The following is a 21,622-nucleotide window of genomic DNA, read 5'->3' on the forward strand; positions in this document are numbered from 1 at the left end:
CAGACAAGACAGTCATCCTACATAATTTCCATTTTTATTACAGTACTTTGCAATTCCAGTATCTATTATAGCCTAATCCACAGAACACATATGACAACTTATCCACTAGAGGTACTTACTTACTCACAGAACACATTGCAGACCAGCTCAAGAGCCCCATTTGAGCCCAGTTACCAAAACCAGAGTTCCAAAGGAAAAGTCCAGCTGCAAATATTCTCCCAAACCCAGTCCCAGTTGGAGACCTGGTGTGCCTGCTTCTGTCATAGCAAAGACACTCTGTGTAGTCTTAGGGATCCTCCTCAGTCCTGGCTGAGTCTGGTTTTTAATATGCCCCCCCCATTTGTCTCTGAGTCAATTTTTTGAGTAGAGAGGGGAGGAAGACAATGCTAAAGCCTTCCTCCCTTGCTCACTGTAGAGAGTCCCTGGTGTCCAAACCCTCTCCTGGGTGCTGTGGTACAAATTGGTTATTCCTGTTTCTTCTGTTTCTGTGTGCTCTGTCACTGGGGTTATTAAAGCCCCCCTACCTTTCTTGGGGGAGGTGGGGGTTGATAGTTTTGGGTGTAAGCAGAGCTAACTTCTTGGGGCTCATTGATCAAATGGCTATATACAGATGGCCAGGTGTAACATTGCTCTAGAACATTCTAGATTTTCTAGAATTGTTATGTTCTAGACCCACCTCCTCAGTCTGAGGCTCAGCTAGGCCAGTTTTGACATTCCATGTGTCTTCTCTGAACTGTGTGGTAATTAACAAGCATCTTTGATCAGTAGGAAGCCCCAGAACAAAGAAAGACACATATTACCACCCTCATTGAAGTCACTGGTCATTCTATGCAAACTTCAAGTCAGCATTGTCCTTGATACCTGCTGTTGCCCCCACAGCCATTTTATTTCACTCTGTGACAGATGAAATAATTTCTGCCATCAGCTCTGCTTGTTTTTTCTGGCGTTTTGGCTGTGGTTCTGTGAGGTACGATAGCTATGTTCTGTGTTTCAGGGCTGCTACACCATGCTGTATGCACTGCGGGGAGAGCAGCAGCTGTTGGAGAGACCCGTCGGCACTAAACTGCCGTTAATCCCAGGGTCTAAACCTCAATTTTGCAGGACTGCTCTTTTGGAGAAAGTAAGTGTAACCTAAAATGAAAAGCATGAATACATTCTCATTTAATTCTAAACATTTAAATTGTAAAAAATGACATGTTTATTCATGGTTTTCTTTCTTTTTAGGGGTAAACCAACATGTAAAATGTTATAATATGAAATGATACCTGGGACACATTAACACATTTCTGTGTGTGTTAGTATAATGTGGTTGCTGTAATGATTAAACTGTAAGCAAACTGTCCTCCCTTGGCATCTTTGTGCATATAACATCAGGAGTAAGGTTATATATTTTTCTAGACGCAGTATATTGATCACATTATTGAAATTCAGCTGTACTGTATGCCTTAAAGCTTATTGTGCTTACTGTCTTTTTGCAATTTAGTCAGTTTTAGTAGGCTACAATGACTGAGAAATTGGAATTTGATGTTCAAGAACGTAGGAAAAATGGTAACAGTGATTCTGGAGTAGTCTTCCAAGAAACTGGCGACAGCCTTCAGAGGGGGGAGAAAAAAACATTCTCATTTTTATGTTCAGAAACATAGGGGGATACATATCTGTGTTTACCTATACATATCATGTTTTAATAAAATACTTACCTTCTATTTCAGCTGCACCAGCCATCTCCTGACTTCACTCTGACTGATCCCCGCGGTTTCCTTTTGGATTCGAAGTACAACAGCCTCCATGACCCCCACCTGCGCACCTATTACCATCGCAAGGGCATGCAGGAGTCTCTGCAGAACAGAGGCTTAATCAATGAGCAGAAGAAAGTAAGGCTGTTTGCAGTTTGTGCAAAGAATGAGGCTTTTTTGGTATGGTGAAGGAGTGAGGTGTTGTCAAAAAAAAAAAACATAGACCAGGTTCTAGCTCATTTAGCTGTAATAGTTTCCAGTAGTGTGATTTAACTCATGTCTGCACTACAGCATAGATGTATTCGGTGTGCAGGCCTATGGTTGTAATCAAAGCATGTAATAGTAGATGTAATCAAAGCAGGCCTATGGTTTGTGCTAAAGTCCTTATGCTCAATAAATATTCAAACACAGAGTACTTGACTGTGCTCTAGATTTGTAAAATAAAAATAAAAACATTTTCTTTAACCTCCTAGACAGTACTTGAAACATGTTTTGTCTGTTTTCAGGTCCTCTGCTCTTTGAAAGAATACAATCAATATCGTAACTACCTAAGCAATGTGAAGTTGCAGTATGACAAAAATTATGCGACTAAACAGGTAAGTGTGATGTTTTTAAACAACCGTCCATCTGATTCTGACTCTTCATCATAGACTTCTGCCTTTATCCAGCCCTCAATCAGTAACGTTTCTGGATGAAGGCTTCCATAATATCTCTCCATTATGCACCTTTGAATATACTGCTGTCATCATGTCTTCTTCAAGGAGGTCTCTACCTTGACTGTGTTTGTATTCTAAGGATCAATTTCAGTTTTTTCTTTCAGTTTCTTCTCTAATTGCTATAAAGCTCATTTCTGTTTTAGTGTTTTGACGCTGATGATGTTGTTGCTTATGTTTGTCACTGCTCTAGCCTATTTTAGCTTCTTCTTGTTAGTTCAACCATACTGTACATCTTTTCATGCTATTTTGTGTTGTTTATAGCCCATATAGTCCTTTCTGCAAGCAGGATATGGGTTTCATATCATAAGAATAGTTACGAATGAGAGGAAGCTCCTTAGCCTGTTTGGTAATTACTTGCTAATTGGTCTGTGAGTCTCATCCAGCTGTTTCTTGAAAGAAGTCAGCGTTCAACAAGCAGACTTGTCTGTGAGGATTTTGAATATTTGAAACAGGTCTCCTTGTAGTCGTCTCTGTTCAAGATAACAGAGTTAAAAAAAGAGAGTTTTTTTTATTCATTGAGGCTGGGCAATATATCTGGATGTCTTTCTTTGTGGTAAACCACTAATTGTACCACCCCAATCGGAGCATTCAGTGCTTATCTGTACTGCTCTGTAGAGTTTAATCCATTTTCAGTGCAAACAAACGTATTTTTCCAAACACGTTAATACAGGCAGCTTTTGTGTGTAGTCCAAAACAGAATTTATAAGTCTTCTTTGCCAGACAAGGCTGAAAAACGACTTGAACTTCCATCCATCCCTTTCCATCCACGTCATCTAATCTAACTGCCTCATCTAAGGGCTGCAGGGAGCTGGGGCCTATCCCAGAAAGCAACGGGCTTAAGGCGATATACACCCTTGACCAGAATTTAGTCCATTGCACGGCACACACAGACACAAATTCACACTAGAACCAATTTTCCTAGAAACCTTTTTTTCTACCAGTATAGTATGGCTTTGGACTGTGGGAGCAAACCAGAGCAAACCGTGAAGAACCCATGTGAATATGGGGAGACCATACAAACTCCACACAGATAACAACACCTCAGGCCCAGAATAGAGCCCCTGGCCCCAGTGTTGCGAGATAACAAGGTTAACCACTGTATCCAAGATGTACATCTTAAATCGAAATGTTTAGATCAACAAACTACAGTAGCTCAGCCTTCACTCTTATACATATACAAACACATTCTATCGGTGTGAGTTCAAATGAAAAATCTAATGGAAAAAGTCAGTGTTGGTTTTGAAGTGCACACTCGGCTATAATAGTGCTTAGGAGAACTCTGCAATGAAGGGAGTGTGGCGCTCTAGTAAAAGGCTGTGCTGGCTTTCAGAAAACAATAGTGAAGAAGTTCTTGGAGCTCCAGGAGCAGAACAAGATTCCCAGGGATATCAGCTTCACCGATGTGAGGGAATGGCTCCTGGAGGAAGGATCCAAGAATATTTCAGACCAGATTATGGCTAACAGAGACAGGTAATAACATACGGAAGCTCCTCACTCTTTAACAGCAAGTTCCTGCCTTTTAGATTCCCTGATTTCTTATATTTGTATCACTTTTTTTTTGTTTCGCTGTAAATATTACTGTTATGTGGAAACATTGGATGTCAAGAATACAACTGTAAGTAAAGGTTTGCCTTAAGTGAATTAATTGTGCAAGCAAGTGGAAGTCTTGACTGAGTCAAAGTTTTCCAAAAGATGAACATTTGCTCTACAGAAATACCACATTCACAAATTCCTCTGCTGCTGTCTGACATTTTGACCTTGCCTTGTGGATTAAGCTTTCTTTGCTGTTGTTGTTTATGAAGGCACCAGGCAGGAGCTCCGAAAACCGAGGAGATATGCAGTGGTGAAATACAGCGTATGAAAGGTCTGCAGTACACCGGACAGGATGAGGTATGAGAATACAGTTTGATTTATTTTGACCAAGGGCTGCTCCTGGTCATCACCTGGATGGGAGATCTTTAATAGCTGGTTTCCTTCTGCATCTTAAACTGATTAGAGACATTTATATCCACTCTGGCAAGTGACCTTGTGACACCTCTGTAAATACAGCTTGATTGGGGAGCAAGCAAAAGAAAACAGGATCTCTAGCATAACTATTTTAAAAGATGTTGTCTTTCTGACAAGTAATTAAGCATTAATGTTGCAAAATGCTAATTAAAAAAATTCTCTCACCTTATTCTGTATATGCCTCTTCCAGCCGAACAGATTTCTGCAGAGTAGATACCCTTAGTAAATCATGTTACTTTATTGTCACACTTAGACTTCAGACACTTTTCATATGCTTTTATGAATCTTACATTTCACACTGTAGCTTAACTCACTTTTAAAACACATAGTTTATTCACTCCTTTCATTGATTTATCAGCTTTCAAATCACCAGCATTATCTATATACAGTATTTAGCCTCATCGGTTTTCTAAATCAGCTTAATCATGTTTCTTAATCATGTTTTTTTTCCACATTCTCACTGTACATTACTGTATGGTATGTTATTTTCCCAGTTATTTTGTCTTTGGGCTTCCCAGACCACATTCAGCTGCTGAATGCTCCTAATATGCTGACAAATACCCAAAGGCCTCATTTGCTAGATTGTAAAAAGGGGAGAGATTCAGCTCCACATGATCTAACAGAATCCTCAATATTTAATGTACCACCTATAAGCAGGTGACATATATAAATATAAAAGTCTAGTAGCGTAGCTGTTTTGTGCTTAACACAATCTAGCTTTCTGCTGTTTCTCATCGGCTTTGCCTTTTCACTGACGGCTCTACAGATGTGGAAAATCAGAGAGAGAGCTTTTCAGATGAGGATAGAGGAAGATGCCCGGAGGGAGGTGCGACAGGCCCAGCAGAAGAAAGAGATCAGAGCTAGAAGGCACAAAAAGGTACTGGAGTAATGGATGTTTGGATTCATCCTCTTAAGGTGTACTTTTCTTTATGCAAATTCCGGACTTGACACTGAGCTTGCAGCTATATTTTGTTGTATTTCCAAGATGACCACCTATAGGTTGAAATTAATAACCTAAACTAATACTTTTTGGATCCTCAGTGTCCACAATGAGCGTGGTATGTTGGCACCTCTTATATTGTGCATCTTCTCTAGGGTGGTTATGCCAAGATATGCTACAGAGGTGCCAAAGCACCATATTCTGGTAGTGTTTGGTGCCTCCAATTCATGGTTATAGCACTGCATCTCCAAAGCCCATGGTTTATCTCCAGCCTTGGGCACCTGCCTGTGTGGCATTTATTCTGCGTGTAGTGGGTTTTAATTCCAAGTACCATCCCAGAGACATGCTGCTTTGCATAATTGGCTGTTCTAACGTATCCCTCAGGGGTATCTCCCCAAGAGGATCCAAGAGGGTGGTTGATGATCTCTCCTCTTCATTACCTAAGCATTAGAGGAGAGATGTTGCTGCTTCAGTCTCTTATACCCAGCCTGCAAGGTTCTGAACTACACACAGAGTCTTTCATCCAAGTAATGTCGGACCCAGCCTTTCTTCTTCTGAGCTCTGACCAGACCCAGCTTCCCAGCTTCAGGGTGCTGTAGATTGAGATGAGATTGGAGTCTCCTGTAGTTTTTACTTGAGCTGGAATTTCAGTGGTGCCCAACAGCTTCTGTCTGATACTAAATTAAAATGTGACCTTATGGACGGGATGTTTTCTACTAGCAACATATTGGGTTGCAAGCTAGTTCATTTGTCATTAAATACTAGAGTAATGGAAAAACATGTGCTTTTTAATACAAGATGTTCAACAATGAGATGGACCTTTTCATCTTTTGTTGAGAGGCTTTCCTTTTTCTTTAAAGAATAGCCACTTGTGAAAGGTTTTCTGTCATTCCCAGGCATTTGAACTCTATGAAAGGAAGGTTGCTCTCCAGCAGCAAAAGCTAAATGAGAGTTTACAGGAAAGGAAGGATTTTGAGAGAGAAATGCAAGACAGTATTAAAAGGCAATATTTTAATGAAATACTTCAGTCTGGAAAACAGGGTAAGCTTCTAGATCCAATAATTTGCAGTGGTACAACTGTGATTTAGTTCACAATTTAATGTGTTTTATTTTTTTGGCCAGAAGGAATGATGCAGGTTGACAACATCTTCAGGTTTACTACTGATTACAGAACTGTAGAATTTGTTTAATAAACACCTACAATTACAAAATTCCAAAGCTTTTCAATCATATGGCTGTTTGAAAAGAATAATATGTATGTACTGAGATCAAAACGTTTTAAAGGGAAACGCGCAATAAGTTGCAGGCATCATAAAATAATACATTAAGAAGGAATCCTTCATTATCTTCAGATTGTTTAATTTCCAGCCACAACATGTAAATACATTATATTCAACATTTCTGTAATCCATATTTTGTATTTTGTGATAAAAACATTTACAGTATCTATTGATCTAAACTATCTGAAAGGACTGTTCAACTAAAATGATGTTTTCTTTGTGGCACAGCTTCAACTGAGATCATTAGCAAGGAGAATAGAGATGTTACCATTGCTAATGAGAAGAGTTCTAAAATCACCAAAGGTCAGTATTTTAATTTGTTTCTAGAAAAAATAAAGGTTTTGAAAAAAGTTATGTTTTGACAAATTTTCCAATGCAGCTGCAGAGAAATTCAGTGGGTGCTGATATACTGAAAGATATTGTGAAAGACAATGGAACATATAATCCCAAAAATCCGTTTAATTCAATTCAGTTTTATTTGTATAGCTTATTCAGATAAAAACATGTCAATTGTTTTGTGTCATTTAATCAATATTAAATGATTAATGCACAAGTGTTGGGTTTTGAAAGCTTGGTAACATCTACTGTTAAGGTTGAAGAAGGTTCCAATTAAGTCTGGGGATCTCTGGGCAGCCATTGTGCCACAGTCTGGTGCAGTAAAATTGTTGTGAGCTAAGGTGTGAAAATGATTTAAATTATATGGGTAAACAGAGAAATAAATCCTAATCAGCATCCTATTTTCTTCTATGAATAAATACATGTTTTCTGCCCATTTTGGATGTTAATTGGATTGATCACTTTTTTATGCATGTCATGAGAATTCTAATGCGACAATAATTCTTTTCCCCTGGGTCAGTTCATATTTCACCTGACTCCACTGAAGAGGTGACTACTGATTCCAAATGGTTTCATGAAGTCTCTCTGATCAGTCAGCTGTCTGATGGGTAAGTCCTACATTCTGCAGTTGTGGTATGTTAAGCATCAGTGCGTACATAAAGTTATTATTTTAATCATTTTAGTATGGTGATATGTAAATGTTTAAAGAGCAACTGTTTTCTATTTTGAGCTCACTTCTCCAGCTGAGTTTGTGAAATTGCTTTTTCTCTCTTTGCGAATGCGTGAATCAGTCTGTTAACAGTACAGTACATGTGCACATCTTTGTGTTAGCTCATGTGCATTTTTTCCAAATCCTAGATATAGTTTACCATAAACTGGCTTTGTAGTAATGACTAGAACATTGACATTGAATATTGATATTGACGATGACTAGAGCAGCAGTCAAAATACACTAACTGAACCTTCGCAAAAATAAACTGTTGTATTGTACTTATGTATAACTCTGATCATACTGCATTACAACAATAATATATTAGTCATATTAAAACAAATTTCTATCATAATAACTGACAATATGTTGTGGCACCGGTATAAAATGTGAAGTTTTGCTGAAGTATTGACAGTGGGAGAAATGTCTGGTCGTGTTTGAATGGATGTTATGTTTCAATCAACAACCACCAGAGGGCAGTAACAACTAAGTAACACTAAGTCATGAAATGTGTTGAAAACGCATTTTGGGCTTTGTCCTGAATGATGCAGCAGCAACATACAGTTGTATGCAAAAGTTTGGGCACCTCTGGTCAAACTGCATGTTTCACAGAATCTCTAAGTTCTCTAAGGTCTAATCTCTACGAAGTTAACACAATGTCTGCAGGGTACAAACATAAACATGACATATTTCTGCACATTTCAATGCAGAATTACTATTTATTTTCTGAATTTAACTGTATTTGTCATGTGTCAATTATGAAGTACCCAGTATGAAACTGGTTAGATACATTGCGCCTGACCAAGTAGTTGTTGTTGAAAACACAATGATGTAAATTACCAGTGATCTTGCTTCACATAGGAACACAATTGTACCATACTTGCTAAAGTGTTATGGAACAGTTGCAGTTTGAAGTTTAAGATTTATCATTTCCAATGTGCTATTTTGTTGTGGTGATTTTTATTTTATAAGCCTCTTATATTAAAGTGAAAAACCTAAGCAAGTTTTAGACATCCAGTAGGTAAATTGAAAAAGTACGAACATAATCATGGTTAGGAGGCCATCTTTTTTACACAGAAATGTGCTTTAAAATAGATTAATTGTTCTGCCACTAGAAAAGATGCCTATATATTGTTAATTAGTCACCATTTTTTAAGATTGCAAAATATAGTTAGTATTTTGTCCATGTAGTAGCAATGTCACACTAATTAATTTTTATGATAATGTTTTTTAGTGAAAGAAAGGTGATTGAGAACAGTTTATATGGACAGGTAAGGTACACTGCTTGTCTGAATGTAATGGATGCATTTTATTTTTCCAGATAGCTCCTTGAGGTTAAAATGCACAGTGTCATAACTAAAGAAGAAATGTAAAGAAATATGTTAATGTGTTCCTTCAGTACAGTAAATCCTGAAATTTAGTCCACCTAGCTGTTGCTTAGTGGTTCCTTCCCTGACATGTTCAGCTCAGCTCCCACTAGGTTTTGATTGTGGCTGCCCTGGCATCAGAGCCACATAGCCACTCCTCAGAGCAGAGATATTCCACTATGCCAAAGGTCTGCGCCTCTTTGCCAGAGAATATTAAGCTGTCCAGGTTCCAAGGGGGTGACTTCACTTTCTACCATAGACTCGATGCCAAAAGAACCCTTTGACACTGCCTCCTCTGGAATGAAACAGGGGTCTGCACATTGAATTATTTATAAATTAAGGGATCCACTTAAAATATGCAATACTGACCATTCTATTTCTTTGGTTAGACTGGTATTCTGTTGTTCTTTTTTCATTTATATATTAGAAATACTGTACTGTATATATTTTTCTATACATACAACAGTATATCTATAATAGATTTTTACTATACTGTATAGACAACAGTATATTTGTATTAGTTGCATCTGTGCTGGCATTCAAAATTTGGTTGCAAATTTCTAAATGTTAACATGGGAAACAATGAACCCTGACAAGTAAGTAAAAGTAGGTCTTATATTGATAGGTGTACTGTATATTGAACATTTTAGTGCTCTGTGCTTACTTTTGTACTATTGCTTTAAAACAGATAACAACAGAAGAACTTAATGGCATGGCGGAGAATATAGTGGTGTGGGTGGCAGCATCCATTATCAGAGTGCTGCTCCCCGCCATCTCCCTTTACAACGAAGAGAGGAGCAGGAGCGTGTCTCACTGCTCCTTTGAGTCCCCGGTTTACTTCAGCAGTAGTGAGGAGACACTACAGGCCACCCTGAGTTCTCATTCTCTGCTTGGTACTGAGTCGGGGTCCACATGGCAGTCCCAGAGTAGGAGCAGTAGCTTCATGTCAACGAGATGCAGGATCTCCACTCCCTTCCCTTCACCCCTCTCGTCCTCGGGTAGTTCAGGAGAAGAAACGGGGAAAAATACACCCTGCAGATTAAAATCCAGAACACCCTCGAAGGAGATTGTGGTTGCTGATAAAGGAGAAGATGCTGGAAAGCCCCTCTCGGAACCTTTGAAGGACCTTTTTGGAATCACTAAGTCTAGTATAATTACAAAAGCAGAACGTATAGTACAGGATGTCCTTAGCAGAGCCTTCATTGAAGCACAGCTTCCTGCTCAGCTGATGGAACCCCAGTGTTGTGCGTTAGGTGTCTTGATTACCCACTACAGATCCAATAACCTTGCCACTGAACTTGTGGATGGTGTTATTGGACGTGTTAAGTCTGCCTTGTCAGAAAATAAGCAAAGAATTTCCACCCCAAAGACTGTGCATGTTAATCTAGAAGCCCAGACAAAATCTGTAGCCTCAGAGGTTGCCAGTGAGATTATACAAGTTGTCTCTGGAAGACTCCAGCCTTTTTTCACAAGCGCTGTTGAGTCAGGGTCAACCTGTAGACTCCTGGGTGGCCATGGTGGTGACCTACATGCCTTAGGACAATCCCAGAGACTCCACTCAGAAGAATATGATGAGGCGGAGTTAGCGGTTACGGCAACAGAAATAATCAGTACTGTCTTACAAGAAGTCAAGAGTGAATTCTGCAAAGCAAATACTGAAAATGAGATGAGTGACGTGAAGGAAACATATTCAGGCGATAACCAGTCAATGAGTGACTTTGTGTCAGCAATTCTGAAAAATTTAGAAACAATTTCACCCTCCTCCAGCTTATCTGTGGAGAAGAACTACCTTCTTCAGAGTCCTGATGCCCAGCAGAATGAGAGAGATGAGGCAAAAGTGACTAAGAAAAGAACAAATGGCAGTAGGCCCCCATCTGTCAAATTAAAGTCTCACGCCTCGGAATCAAGTGTGGGAATGAAAAGAGCAAACAGTGATATTGCTTTTGGGATCTCTAAAGCCAAAATCATTGAAATTGCTGATCAGATAGTATCTCAGATCATTGAAAAAACAAAGCAGGATTTCACCCCTGTGGGTAACAATTTACATGAGAGTAACTCAAAAGAGTCATTATTGCTCCCAGAAGCTGCAGAAATCTCCATTTTGGAAAAAATAAGTCCAAAATCTCAGATTCCCAACAATAGGGTCACTGTTATTGCCAAGGACATTGTAAATTCTGTTTTTGAAAATGTTTCGTTTGCACTGAATTGTATTGAAACAAATAAATATCTGCAAGAATCCAATAAAAATGTTGCTGCTGCTCTTCAAACTTCTAGAGGCAGCACAGAAACAGGATCCATTGATGATACTTTTGACATTAGTTCAGTTGCAAAAGGCATTGTAAGGACTATATTTGGAAAGCTCAAATCTTTACTCACCCAGACTGAAGAAGATGTATCTAGTTCCAGTTCTCCTGCTCAAAGCAATGCAAAGAGCTCAAGTGTCAGCTCTTCACCAAAAAATTCAGTGTTTTCTGATTCTGTGTCAGATATTTCAGATTTGTGCACCTATACAGTAGAAACTGCTGGAGCCATTTGTGAAGCAATGAAAAAGGAGTTAGACCAGGAGATTTATTGCACAACAATGGCAAAGAAGGCTTCAGATGAAAGCCTTCTGGCTAGAGAGGTTGTTACTTCAGTTTTGGAGTACCTTGAAGAGCAATATATTTTAGACACCATTAAAAGCCCTTCACCATATCCTAAAGACTGGGAGAGAGATGCTTCTACATTTATAAGAGAGGAGAGTAATCCAGATCAATCAAAATCCCAGATATCTCCTGTTGAAGAAATCATATTATCTGATATTGATAAGGCAACAGGACAAGTCCCTAATCAAATTACAATGGAGATTTGTAGATATCCTCCAAAGGTGGTGTCATCTGAGAACATTTCTTCAAAACAGCAAATTGGGCAAATGGATATGAACTTGGTTGAGGACAATTTAAGTGTTTCCTCTTCTGGAGAGAGCATCATATCAGATGCAGAAAGTGAAGGATCAGAGAAGATGCCGAGGACCTCCAGCTCTGTATTCCATAGTACAGCAACAAGGATAATAAGTGAAATTATTGAAAAAGCAGCTGCAAAATGTATATCTTCTGGACTTGCCCATCTCCCAGAGCAACCAAACAGTACAGCTGATGATGTATGTAAAACACCGGATGCAACAAAACATGCTCAAGAAGCAATGTCCTCAGCCTCTTCTTCTCATGTGCAAACCACTGAACTGGCTTCGGATATTGTTGTTGATGTTTTAGAAAAACTACATTACGCTACATGCTTTGAGAAGATTTCTTTCTCAACAGACTACAAAGATAAATTCGAAAGTTGTGATACAGCCCTGTTACCAGGAACATCAGAAATTAAAACTGATACTAGAACAGCTGAGCACCTTAGGACAATGACTGAGGAACTCTTCAAAACTGTAAAGAACAAACTGAAACACTTTTGGAATCAGAAGAGCCTGTCTTTGTTCAAAGCAAGGAAAGTTTTATCTGCTAAAGAGCAGAGATCAGCAGATTCACTTGAGATGTTTCCTCCTTCAGTCCAAGTTTCACACCTGAGCTTTAGTGAACCACACTTGACTAAGAAAAGCATGTCAGTACCAAACTCGGCACCCCGTAAGCATCTTAGTGAAGATTCAGAACCTTTAGGTGTGTTAATGAACGTTGATTTCTCAAGGCAAAGCAGGACTAATCAGGAAAATCAGGCAAATTTAATCATCTGTGCCAAGGATGTTGGCAGTCAGATATTGCAAACAATCAGGAGGGAAATAAATAGGGGTGATGACAAAGGATGTTGCTCAGGAGCAAGAGCAAAACCCTCAGAAGAAACCCTTCAAGCAAGTGAACTGGTGGATTCTGTTTTATCTACATTTGAAAATCTTAAAGTTTCAGATGTGGTCTTAAAGCCCGATTATGAAACAATGCACCTCTCTGGTGAACAATATGGGAAAGACAGGATGTCTAGTGCAGAAGACACTGTCCATAAAGAGTACACTAAAAGTAACCGTAGAGAATATTCTGCTCAACGTTTCCCACCCGTAAATGTGCCTGGGATGGTGATTGATTCTTATACAGATGACACAGAAGTCATGAGTCGGGACAGTCCCTATAGAGCCCTGACTGATGCTTCATCAAAGCTTCAGCATCAACCTACACCTACAGCAGAACAAGAAAATGAATTGACATGTAAAAGCAATCGAGTTCCCCGGTCCCGGGTTTGGAAGAAACCCTCTACTTCAAATGACATGGGACTGGGTGAACAAGAGTTCATGGAACTTCCTTGCAGAAGCAATGTGATAGAAGATTCATTTACAGATCAAAACAGCTTAAATGCCGCAGAACAAAAGAGAGGCTCAGAGAAAACAACACTTGACAATGTTGAAGAAGGAGACCAGCCAAGCCCTCTCATTTCACCAAAGCTTGACTTCTCAGCAGAACACATAGCCCGTGCAGAGCCTGCAGTGTCTGACATTGAAATTGTTGCCATGAGTATTGTTGACATTATTATGGGCGAACTTGGTGTAACGGAGGCCTCAGATACAAAAAGCAAGTCTAGAGCAAGCCAAAAGAAATCAGAGTGTGCTGCTGGTCTCGTCACTGAGAATATAGCATTTCAAACCCACTCCAATAATGTTAACTTGAACATTGAAAAGCTTTCAGCTGAAGAGGCATCCTGTGCATCTCAAGTACCAGGAGCCACAGCAAAGCACAATCTCCCCCCACTGCAGACAAGGGTTTCAGAAGAGCCTAAGGACCAAGTCAGGACCTCCACAGAGAGTTCTACAATGAGTCCTATTGAAAGGAAAGTGGAACAACTTGTCTCGAGTGGATCTCTGCGTGTATTTTCAGAAGAACTTGTCAAAAATGTTTTCCATTTAATTTTGAAATCGGGAATTGCAGTACAATTGGGCACAGCTCACAAATCTAATTCAGATCCAACTTTAAAGAGCCGTCTAGTTGTTCAGAATTTATCCCATCCAAAGTCCTCAGAGCTTTCTATGCAGTTGTTGTATTCATTTACTGAGAAATCGGTGAAAAAGCTGTTGAAGCAGTGCCTCAGTTTTCCCGATTCTCCAACTTCTGACGAAAATGAGAAAGATGTTTCACTTTTTCAAGATTGTGATACAAATCCGGAATTTAAGTCTTCCCAAAGGATTTCAGAGAAAGTGTCTCTGACTGCCAAGGATCACAGACCACAGAAAAGTACTGAACCATCAGTGCCCAGTTCACAGATGTACCATGATGCAATTAATCAGCTTTCCAGCTTGCTTGTAAAGTCTGTCATGGATGTTTTGTCTGCTGTGTGTGATTTATCAATGGAGCCTGAAGACAGTGAAAATCAAGGTAAGAAGGAAATCAAATCAAATCATTTAGTAGTGTATTAACCTTTTAGTTGCTATGAAGTACAAGTTAAAAAATGTAGTGACTGCACTTTAACTTGTTTCTTGAATATACTGCATTTCTATACTGTAAATTGGAACAATTACAATGGACACTTAAAAATTGTGTTTATACACATAAGATTATTAAAATATAGCTCCCAATATTTTATATGTGTTATTTCAAAGATATGTGTAATATTGAGCAATTTCTCATAGAAAGATGTGAAAACAGAACTGAAACTATGAACGATAGAAAAAAATACAAATGTATTGATTGCTACAGTATATTGTAAGATGTTAACACAATATAAGTTGGGGGTAATTCTTGTGTTGTATTGTAAATATTCAGTACCTTGATTTTCTATCTGTTGTATCTTTTAAAAGTTTTTGATGTATTTAGACTAAGATAGTGTAGGTCATGACTATGAATGAGAGAATGAGTAAATATAGTCATATATACAGTATCTGTGAATGTGGCTGCTTCTTTGTATGTAGTTACCTGAGCTCCAAGATGTAATAGTTTTACAGGAACATGAAGCTTTATACTCAAATATTTTGTGATGCCTGTCATTCGTTACTTCTCAATATAATTTAGTTTTTGTTTCAATTGTACATACTTTCTGATATTTTGTTTTACTATCATTAAATGAAAAGCTCTTTGTTACCATAGGTAATATACCAGCAGCCAGGGTGACATCAGAAATTGAGAAGAGTTCTTCTGAGGAACTGAAAAGAGACTCCCACCTTGAAAACAGTTCTGAAATCAAACCACTCAGTGTCCCTGTAGAACCGTTGAATATTGAACCGGTTTCCTCAGTTGGGCTCCAGGAAATTTCTATGGCTAAATCAACAGAATCACTTAATATGACTTTAGTGTGTACTGAGACTGTGGAAAACATCATAACACAGCTGCTATTGCAGATATACCCTACTTTGATAAAAGAGGAAACTTCTACAGAAATCCCAGGGAAGATGTCTGTGTCTTTGCTGAGTCAGCTAGCTGTGGACCTCTTTGACAGTGTGTTGCAGGACTTGTCCGAAAACCAGGAGATAACAGTTGTGAAACAGGATAATGATGTGTTTCATGAACCACACAAGATTCAGCAGGTTGCCAGCTCTGTTCACAATGAATTGCTGTGTCAAACTGGATCCCAACAAGTTCTACAGAAAGCTGTAGCCTCCAGAAATGAGACAGTGGTCAAAACCATAATCAGCTCTATGGTGACCAACATTTCCAAGCTGACACATTCAGCTTCCCGATGTTCATCCCTTTCACCAGAGACCAGTATTAGCAGAGAAGCAAGTGAGATCGTTGATGAGGTGATGGGTGATATTAGAATCACTAGTGAGCACAACAAAGAGGCAACACCCAGTGCTCAGTCTTCTGAAGTTTCTCTTGTTTCTTCTGAAATAGTACATGGAGTCACAGATAATCTGCTAAAGGAAATTCAGCTAAACTGTTCCAGCCCTGAGTCGAGTACTCCTCAAGCTGCCATTGATATGGAAACCCGGAGCACTGAGCAGCTCATGTGCACCAAAACGGAGCAGTTAGAACCTTCACCTGTTATTGGTCGAACAGTCAGAAGTAAAAAACTGCAGTCTTCTATGACAAAGTCTCCAAAAGGCTTTTCTCCAACAGTACGAAGTGGTTTTGAAAACAGTTTCCAGCCAGAAGACACTATGGATAAGCCCTGCTCATCACGTTCCCTAGGAGAAGCTGTTGGTGTGACACCTTGTTCTAATAAGAAAAAAGATTGCTTAGCTTCTGAGACCCCAGAGAAGCCTGGAGATTATCTGGTTCAAAGAGTCCAGGATCTAGAAGGAGTACAGCAGTGTAAGGCATCAGGGAAGACAGTTAAGAAGACTAAGAAGAGCTCCTCGAGGCCACACTGTATGAAAACACAACCTCTGGAGACCTCTTCGCATGATGTGAAGGTTGATGAGCTGATGAGTGATATTAGAATCACTAGTGAGTACAACAAAGAGGCAACACCCAGTGCTCAGTCTTCTGAAGTTTCTCTTGTTTCTTCTGAAATAGTACATGGAGTCACAGATAATCTGCTAACGGAAATTCAGCTAAACTGTTCCAGCCCCGAGTCCAGTACTGAAGATCTGAAGAGACCTCTGCAAACCTTGAGTGAAATGGTTATAAGTATTACTGAATCTGTGATCATGCAGTTATCAGCTGTTCCAGGAATTATTATAGGCACAGCTGAGCATGACAGATGCATCTTTCTTCAGCCTTCGGATGCAGACCAAATGATTGAAAAAGTGTACAATGACTTGCTGCAAGAAAGTGGCTCCCTTATTGCATTATACAAAGCAGTAATGTCCAAAAATCAGGAAGTGTCCAATGCCATTATTGTATCTTTGGTTAAAGAGCTCTCAAAGCTGTACTTTTCAACAGCTGAGTCTTCAGCCTCAGGTCCTTCTCCTTCCTCCATTACAAATGAAGCCACTAATGATGTGAACAGCAGTGAAAATGACACCTTGAACCTTGGTTGCCAAAAAAAGGGAATGTCAGCTTCAGAGCCCCCTTCTGATATTCACCCACCTTCTGATATTCCACCACCATATTCAGATATTGTGAAAAAAATTGTAACTAAGCTGCTCTTAAGAATTCATCCTATTTCTCCAAAGCGGGAGGAGAAACAAGAACAGATTATGGAAAGTTTATCTTGTTGGGAGCTCAGTGAATTTGCTGTGGGCATTATTGACAATGTGCTGACGAAACTATTTACAGCCCCAGATACCTCAGAATGTAATCCAACAATGGGAAGCAATATCCAATGTGAGCTGGTTTCTGTCAAACAAGTGGCCAGCTGTATTTACAGAGAACTGCTGCAGAGTGCTGGTTCCAAAGACAACTTACAGCAAGCAGTAGCAGCCAAGAGTGAGGCACTGGCCAAAAAGATAGTTAATTCTCTTGTGAGAAAAATTATGAAGTTCCAACATTCAGATATCAAGTCTTCAGATGCTCCTCAAGCTGCCATTGGTATGGAAACCCAGAGCACTGAGCAGCTCATGTGCACCAAAACGAACCAGTTAGAACCTTCACCTGTTATGTGTCGAACAGATGCAGTGAAAGATATCATGGCAAAACTGCTTTTGAAAATTCGCCCTGGTTTCCCCAACCCAGAAAATTATTCAGGGGAAGTGGAAGAGCTGTCCGAGTCTCAGGTCAGGGACCTGGCACTGAAACTCACCAAAGATGCGCTGAAGGAATTGTCAAAGGTTTCCACTCTAACCATCAGTGAACCAAAGGCTGAAGAACATCTTCCATTACAGCAAGCCATCAAGAAAACTGTTAGCTCTGTTTACAGCAAACTGATGGAATCCATTGGCAGCAAGAAAGTATTACAAGTAGGAATTGCCTCACAGAATCCAGAAATGATCAAGGAAATGGCCTGTTGTGTGGCTAAAGAAACTATTGCAATTCATGGTTTACGAAGCGGGTGTTCAATTCCATCTTCACAATCTCTCATTTCTCAGAAAACCAGTGAGTCCACACAGGACAAAATTGTGGACACAAATGTAACTACAGTCAGAAGTAAAAAACTACAGTCTTCTATGAAAAAGTCTCCAAAGGGCTTTTCTCCAACAGTCCAAAGTGTTTTTGAAAACAGTTTCCAGCCAGAAGACACTATGGATAAGCCCTGCTCATCGCGTTCCCTAGGAGAAGCTGTTGGTGTGACACCTTGTTCTAATAAGAAAAAAGGTTGCTCTGCTTCTGAGACCCCAGAGAAGCCTGGAGATTATTTGGCTCAAAGAGTCCAGGATCAAGAAGTAGTACAGCAGTGTAAGGCTTCAGGGAACAAAGTTAAGAAGACTAGGAAGAGCTCCTCGAGGCCAGACAGTATGAAAACACGACTTCTGGAGTCCTCTTCGCATGATGTGGTTGATGAGGTATGACCAACAGTTCCAAACCTGTAAAAAGTTCTCTTATCAAAGTAGGATGGACCTGTTCTGTACCTAATTAACAGACATTTGTGTAGAAAGTACTGGAAGATGGAACTCATTTTGTAAATATGATTATAGTTATGTTGTGCATTTTCCTTTACAATGCAATAAAACTACAAATCCAGATTTGTTTTCCCTAATATTGTATAACATCTCAGAAATATCCCTATTGTCAGTTTATAGCGTACGTACAATACTAAACTCACCTGTCTGTGGATTTCAGCTTTATCACTTTCTTATTAAATTAGCACAAAAGCAATCAGGTGAGTTAATGCTACTATAGAGAGACTTGCTCACAGTATTGTCTACATTTCCAAACTGATGTCTGCATCATAAAAAAAATTGAGATGCATTATTTTTTATACATGCAATTGTAAACATTCACATTCACATTGATTTATTATTTTATATTTCATTGTCTGCCTTTATTCTAGTGTTAACGTCAGTGCTAAAATCATATACACACCCCATAATCCTTATCTTCTTTTCTGTAAGAGAAGTGTTACTTGTTTTGATTTACTTCTAAAAATGAAACAACAATCACTGAACTGTAACTTTTTGTTTTTTTGTGACAGGAGTTGCCTGGACACTCATCTTGGTATGTGTACAATCCCAGCCTTAATAAGGACAAAAATCTCAGTCCAGCCCAAAGCAAGAGTGGTCTGCACATTGACATAGCAAAACATTACATGACCCCAATGCAACTGACCAAAACGTCTGAGAGCGAAGGGCTTCTCTCGCACAGCAACATCCCCTTTGCAGTTAATACGCCGGATGAAGATGTGAATGTGAGCCAGAAAGTCAAGAAACATCCTTTGAAAAAGTTTGGCTCCATGATAAAGCATAAGATCATGGGTAATAGATCAAAAGACTTCAGAATTCAGAATGAAACAAATCCATCTTTGGAAAACTTAAGAGCCCAGGGAACATCCAGTGGACGCGGGAGCTGTGAAAGCTTTGGACCTTTTAAAGTGCCTGATGAGTACAACAAGCCTCAAAAACACAAGGTATGGATTAGTTACCCAAACTTTAATTATTAATTAACTTGGGCATTATTGTATTTTTAATATTAGCACTACAGAAATTATTGGAATAGAATGCTCATTTGTACATCAAATAATATTCTAGAAGACATTTCTATTAATTGCAATCGACAAGAATAGCAACTGCTATGGTGGCCAATGCTGAATATTCTGTATGAATAATGACTACAAATTTATCAAGATCAATACAGTACGTAACAGTTCAATTATAATACCTGTGGAAGAAATATTCCTTAATTGTTTTCTTTGTGTGCTCATAGTTCTTCAAAAAAGAAGTTTTTAGTTTGGACAGATTCAGTAGGAACAAGCCTCAGAACACTCCAGATGGTGAGTATTTAGTTTGTGACTGTGATTTTATTTTGTGTAGCACATTAGTGACCAGTGTGGTTCAGAATTAGACATTGGATGGAATTTATGTAGAATGGGGGAATTCATCCTAAATTTAGAACCCTTTAAAAAACAAACTGATTTTTACACAAATTGGCCTTAGTCTTCTGCAAACGTCACTTTTTATTGACACTGCTACCTCCATGGGAATGGTGAGGCAGAACTCTAAACTCCACTCTGATCAATTGGTTAACTGTGCAGCTCTACTCTTACCTGATCTCTCTTCTTCTAAATAGTCCATTGTCCAGTGCATCAATCTTTGGCAGTCCTCTTCAACAGTACTCTGTTTTCTCCATTTTCAGTGCCCTCCCTCATTCCCTTCTACAGTATCTCTCGGTATGGTAAATATGACTAAATGTGACTATTATGACAAGATATAAGCTAATATGTCTTACTTCTTTTACAAGTAAAGTTATGAAAACCACTTTAGAACTAAACAACAGGATCGCTCATATGAAAATAAGACCCTAGCAATATGGTTTTAGAAAAGGTCATTCTTCCTTTACCAACTTGTTAAAATTCTTCAAACAAGTCACAGCAGTAAACACACAGAACGTACAAAATGATATGATTAGATTTTAAAGATGCTTTTGATAGTGTTCTTCTTAAATTAAAGGCAATAGGCATTTAGGGAAATTCATGTATTGAACTGGTTAAGGGACAGGTAATAGTACAGATCAGGGGTGAATAGTCCAATAGAAGATGAGAGGAATTAGAGTTATGAATGTGATTGAAATGACTGAAAAACAGTTGTCTAATAGCCAAATTACCACACACCTTTAATCAAATAGCTTCTTATTGAATAAACCTGACATTAAGATGCCGCTGGGAAGAACTGTATCCAAAGTCTATCTGACCTGCTGCCATGGAATAAAGAAACTCGAACAGTGACATGTCAAACCACTCTGTGTTTCCAGGGATCCCTGTAATTCCAAACTCCAGGAAGATGCCAAAAAAAACATCTTTGCTGTCGAAGATGTCGACCGCTTTATCCAGAGCCTTCCTGTAAGAATCAAAAAAGGAGTTCTATTGATGGGAACCTCATTTGCCTAGCTGATCTACTGTTTCTGAAATAAAAATAATTGCATTCATGTTTTTGTATAATGTTGTGTTATTCAAATAGGTGAGCACACTACCACATCCATGACCAGACACTTTTCAACTAAATCACAAAATGGTTTGTTAGTTTTAATGTTGTCTGTAAATATCTTATTGGTGTACTACACCATTAAAAAAATAAAACAGTCTTAGCCTTCATAATTCTATTCATAGTTATAGCAAGTAACTATTCAAACTATTCAAAATCCTCAAAGCTACTGACCTACAGTAGTGCACTTCATAAGATTGAGTAGTGAAACACGAACTAGGGGAAACTATTTGAATTTTTTTTAAATATAAGAGGTTTAAATAATCTACCAAACAGGGAAATGCATATTTTTATTCAAAGGGTTTGGGGCCTGGAACAAACTACCCAACTATGATGTGGACGCCGATATCCTGATGTCCTTGAAGAAAGGGTTAGACGAGTTACGTGAATGACTTAGCCACTGAATTAGCTACTGAAAAACCAAGCAAGCCAGATGAACTATCAACGTTCTACTGTGCAACAACAAGTGCACCTAATGAACTTTTGTGTGATTGGCAAGTTGCAATGCCTCACTGCACAAGCTGTATTGCTGGTCAGAGGGCTTAAAACAAATTGACAACTTTTTGTGAAAGTACATAAGCTATAACTATAATATTCTCATTCCAGAAAATGTTGCG

The 21,622-nt window shown here is 38.9% G+C and overlaps 2 protein-coding genes across 2 annotated transcripts; both read left to right on the forward strand.

Annotated features, from left to right (window-relative positions):
• Window positions 1-1,006: 1,006 nt before the first annotated feature.
• On the forward strand, window positions 1,007-10,626 carry LOC148823758 (fibrous sheath-interacting protein 2-like). The gene is made up of 8 exons (XM_088928122.1): window positions 1,007-1,120; window positions 1,710-1,871; window positions 2,240-2,329; window positions 3,780-3,919; window positions 4,252-4,339; window positions 5,223-5,333; window positions 9,777-10,014; window positions 10,589-10,626. Exons 1-8 carry the CDS (start codon window positions 1,007-1,009, stop codon window positions 10,624-10,626), a joined length of 981 nt encoding a protein of 326 aa, XP_088784248.1.
• Window positions 10,627-18,113: 7,487 nt separating this feature from the next.
• Window positions 18,114-20,867, forward strand: LOC148823759 (uncharacterized). Its single transcript, XM_088928123.1, has 4 exons — window positions 18,114-18,374; window positions 19,004-19,435; window positions 19,732-19,798; window positions 20,776-20,867. The coding sequence occupies exons 1-4, from the start codon at window positions 18,114-18,116 to the stop codon at window positions 20,865-20,867; spliced, it is 852 nt and encodes a 283-aa protein (XP_088784249.1).
• The last annotated feature ends 755 nt before the right edge of the window (window positions 20,868-21,622 follow it).

Source organism: Atractosteus spatula, chromosome 11, assembly GCF_055471065.1.
Source record: "Atractosteus spatula isolate fAtrSpa1 chromosome 11, fAtrSpa1.hap1, whole genome shotgun sequence".
NCBI lineage: Eukaryota > Metazoa > Chordata > Actinopteri > Semionotiformes > Lepisosteidae > Atractosteus > Atractosteus spatula.

Excerpts from the sequence above, each read along its gene's own strand:
- LOC148823758 (XM_088928122.1), top strand. The coding sequence starts at position 1,007 with ATGCTGTATGCACTGCGGGGAGAGCAGCAGCTGTTGGAGAGACCCGTC. Across the intron at positions 3,920-4,251 it reads ATTATGGCTAACAGAGACAG|GCACCAGGCAGGAGCTCCGA; the intron begins GTAATAACATAC and ends TTGTTTATGAAG. Across the intron at positions 5,334-9,776 it reads GAGCTAGAAGGCACAAAAAG|ATAACAACAGAAGAACTTAA; the intron begins GTACTGGAGTAA and ends GCTTTAAAACAG.
- LOC148823759 (XM_088928123.1), top strand. The coding sequence starts at position 18,114 with ATGGATAAGCCCTGCTCATCGCGTTCCCTAGGAGAAGCTGTTGGTGTG. Across the intron at positions 18,375-19,003 it reads CGCATGATGTGGTTGATGAG|GAGTTGCCTGGACACTCATC; the intron begins GTATGACCAACA and ends TTTTTGTGACAG. Across the intron at positions 19,436-19,731 it reads ACAAGCCTCAAAAACACAAG|TTCTTCAAAAAAGAAGTTTT; the intron begins GTATGGATTAGT and ends GTGTGCTCATAG.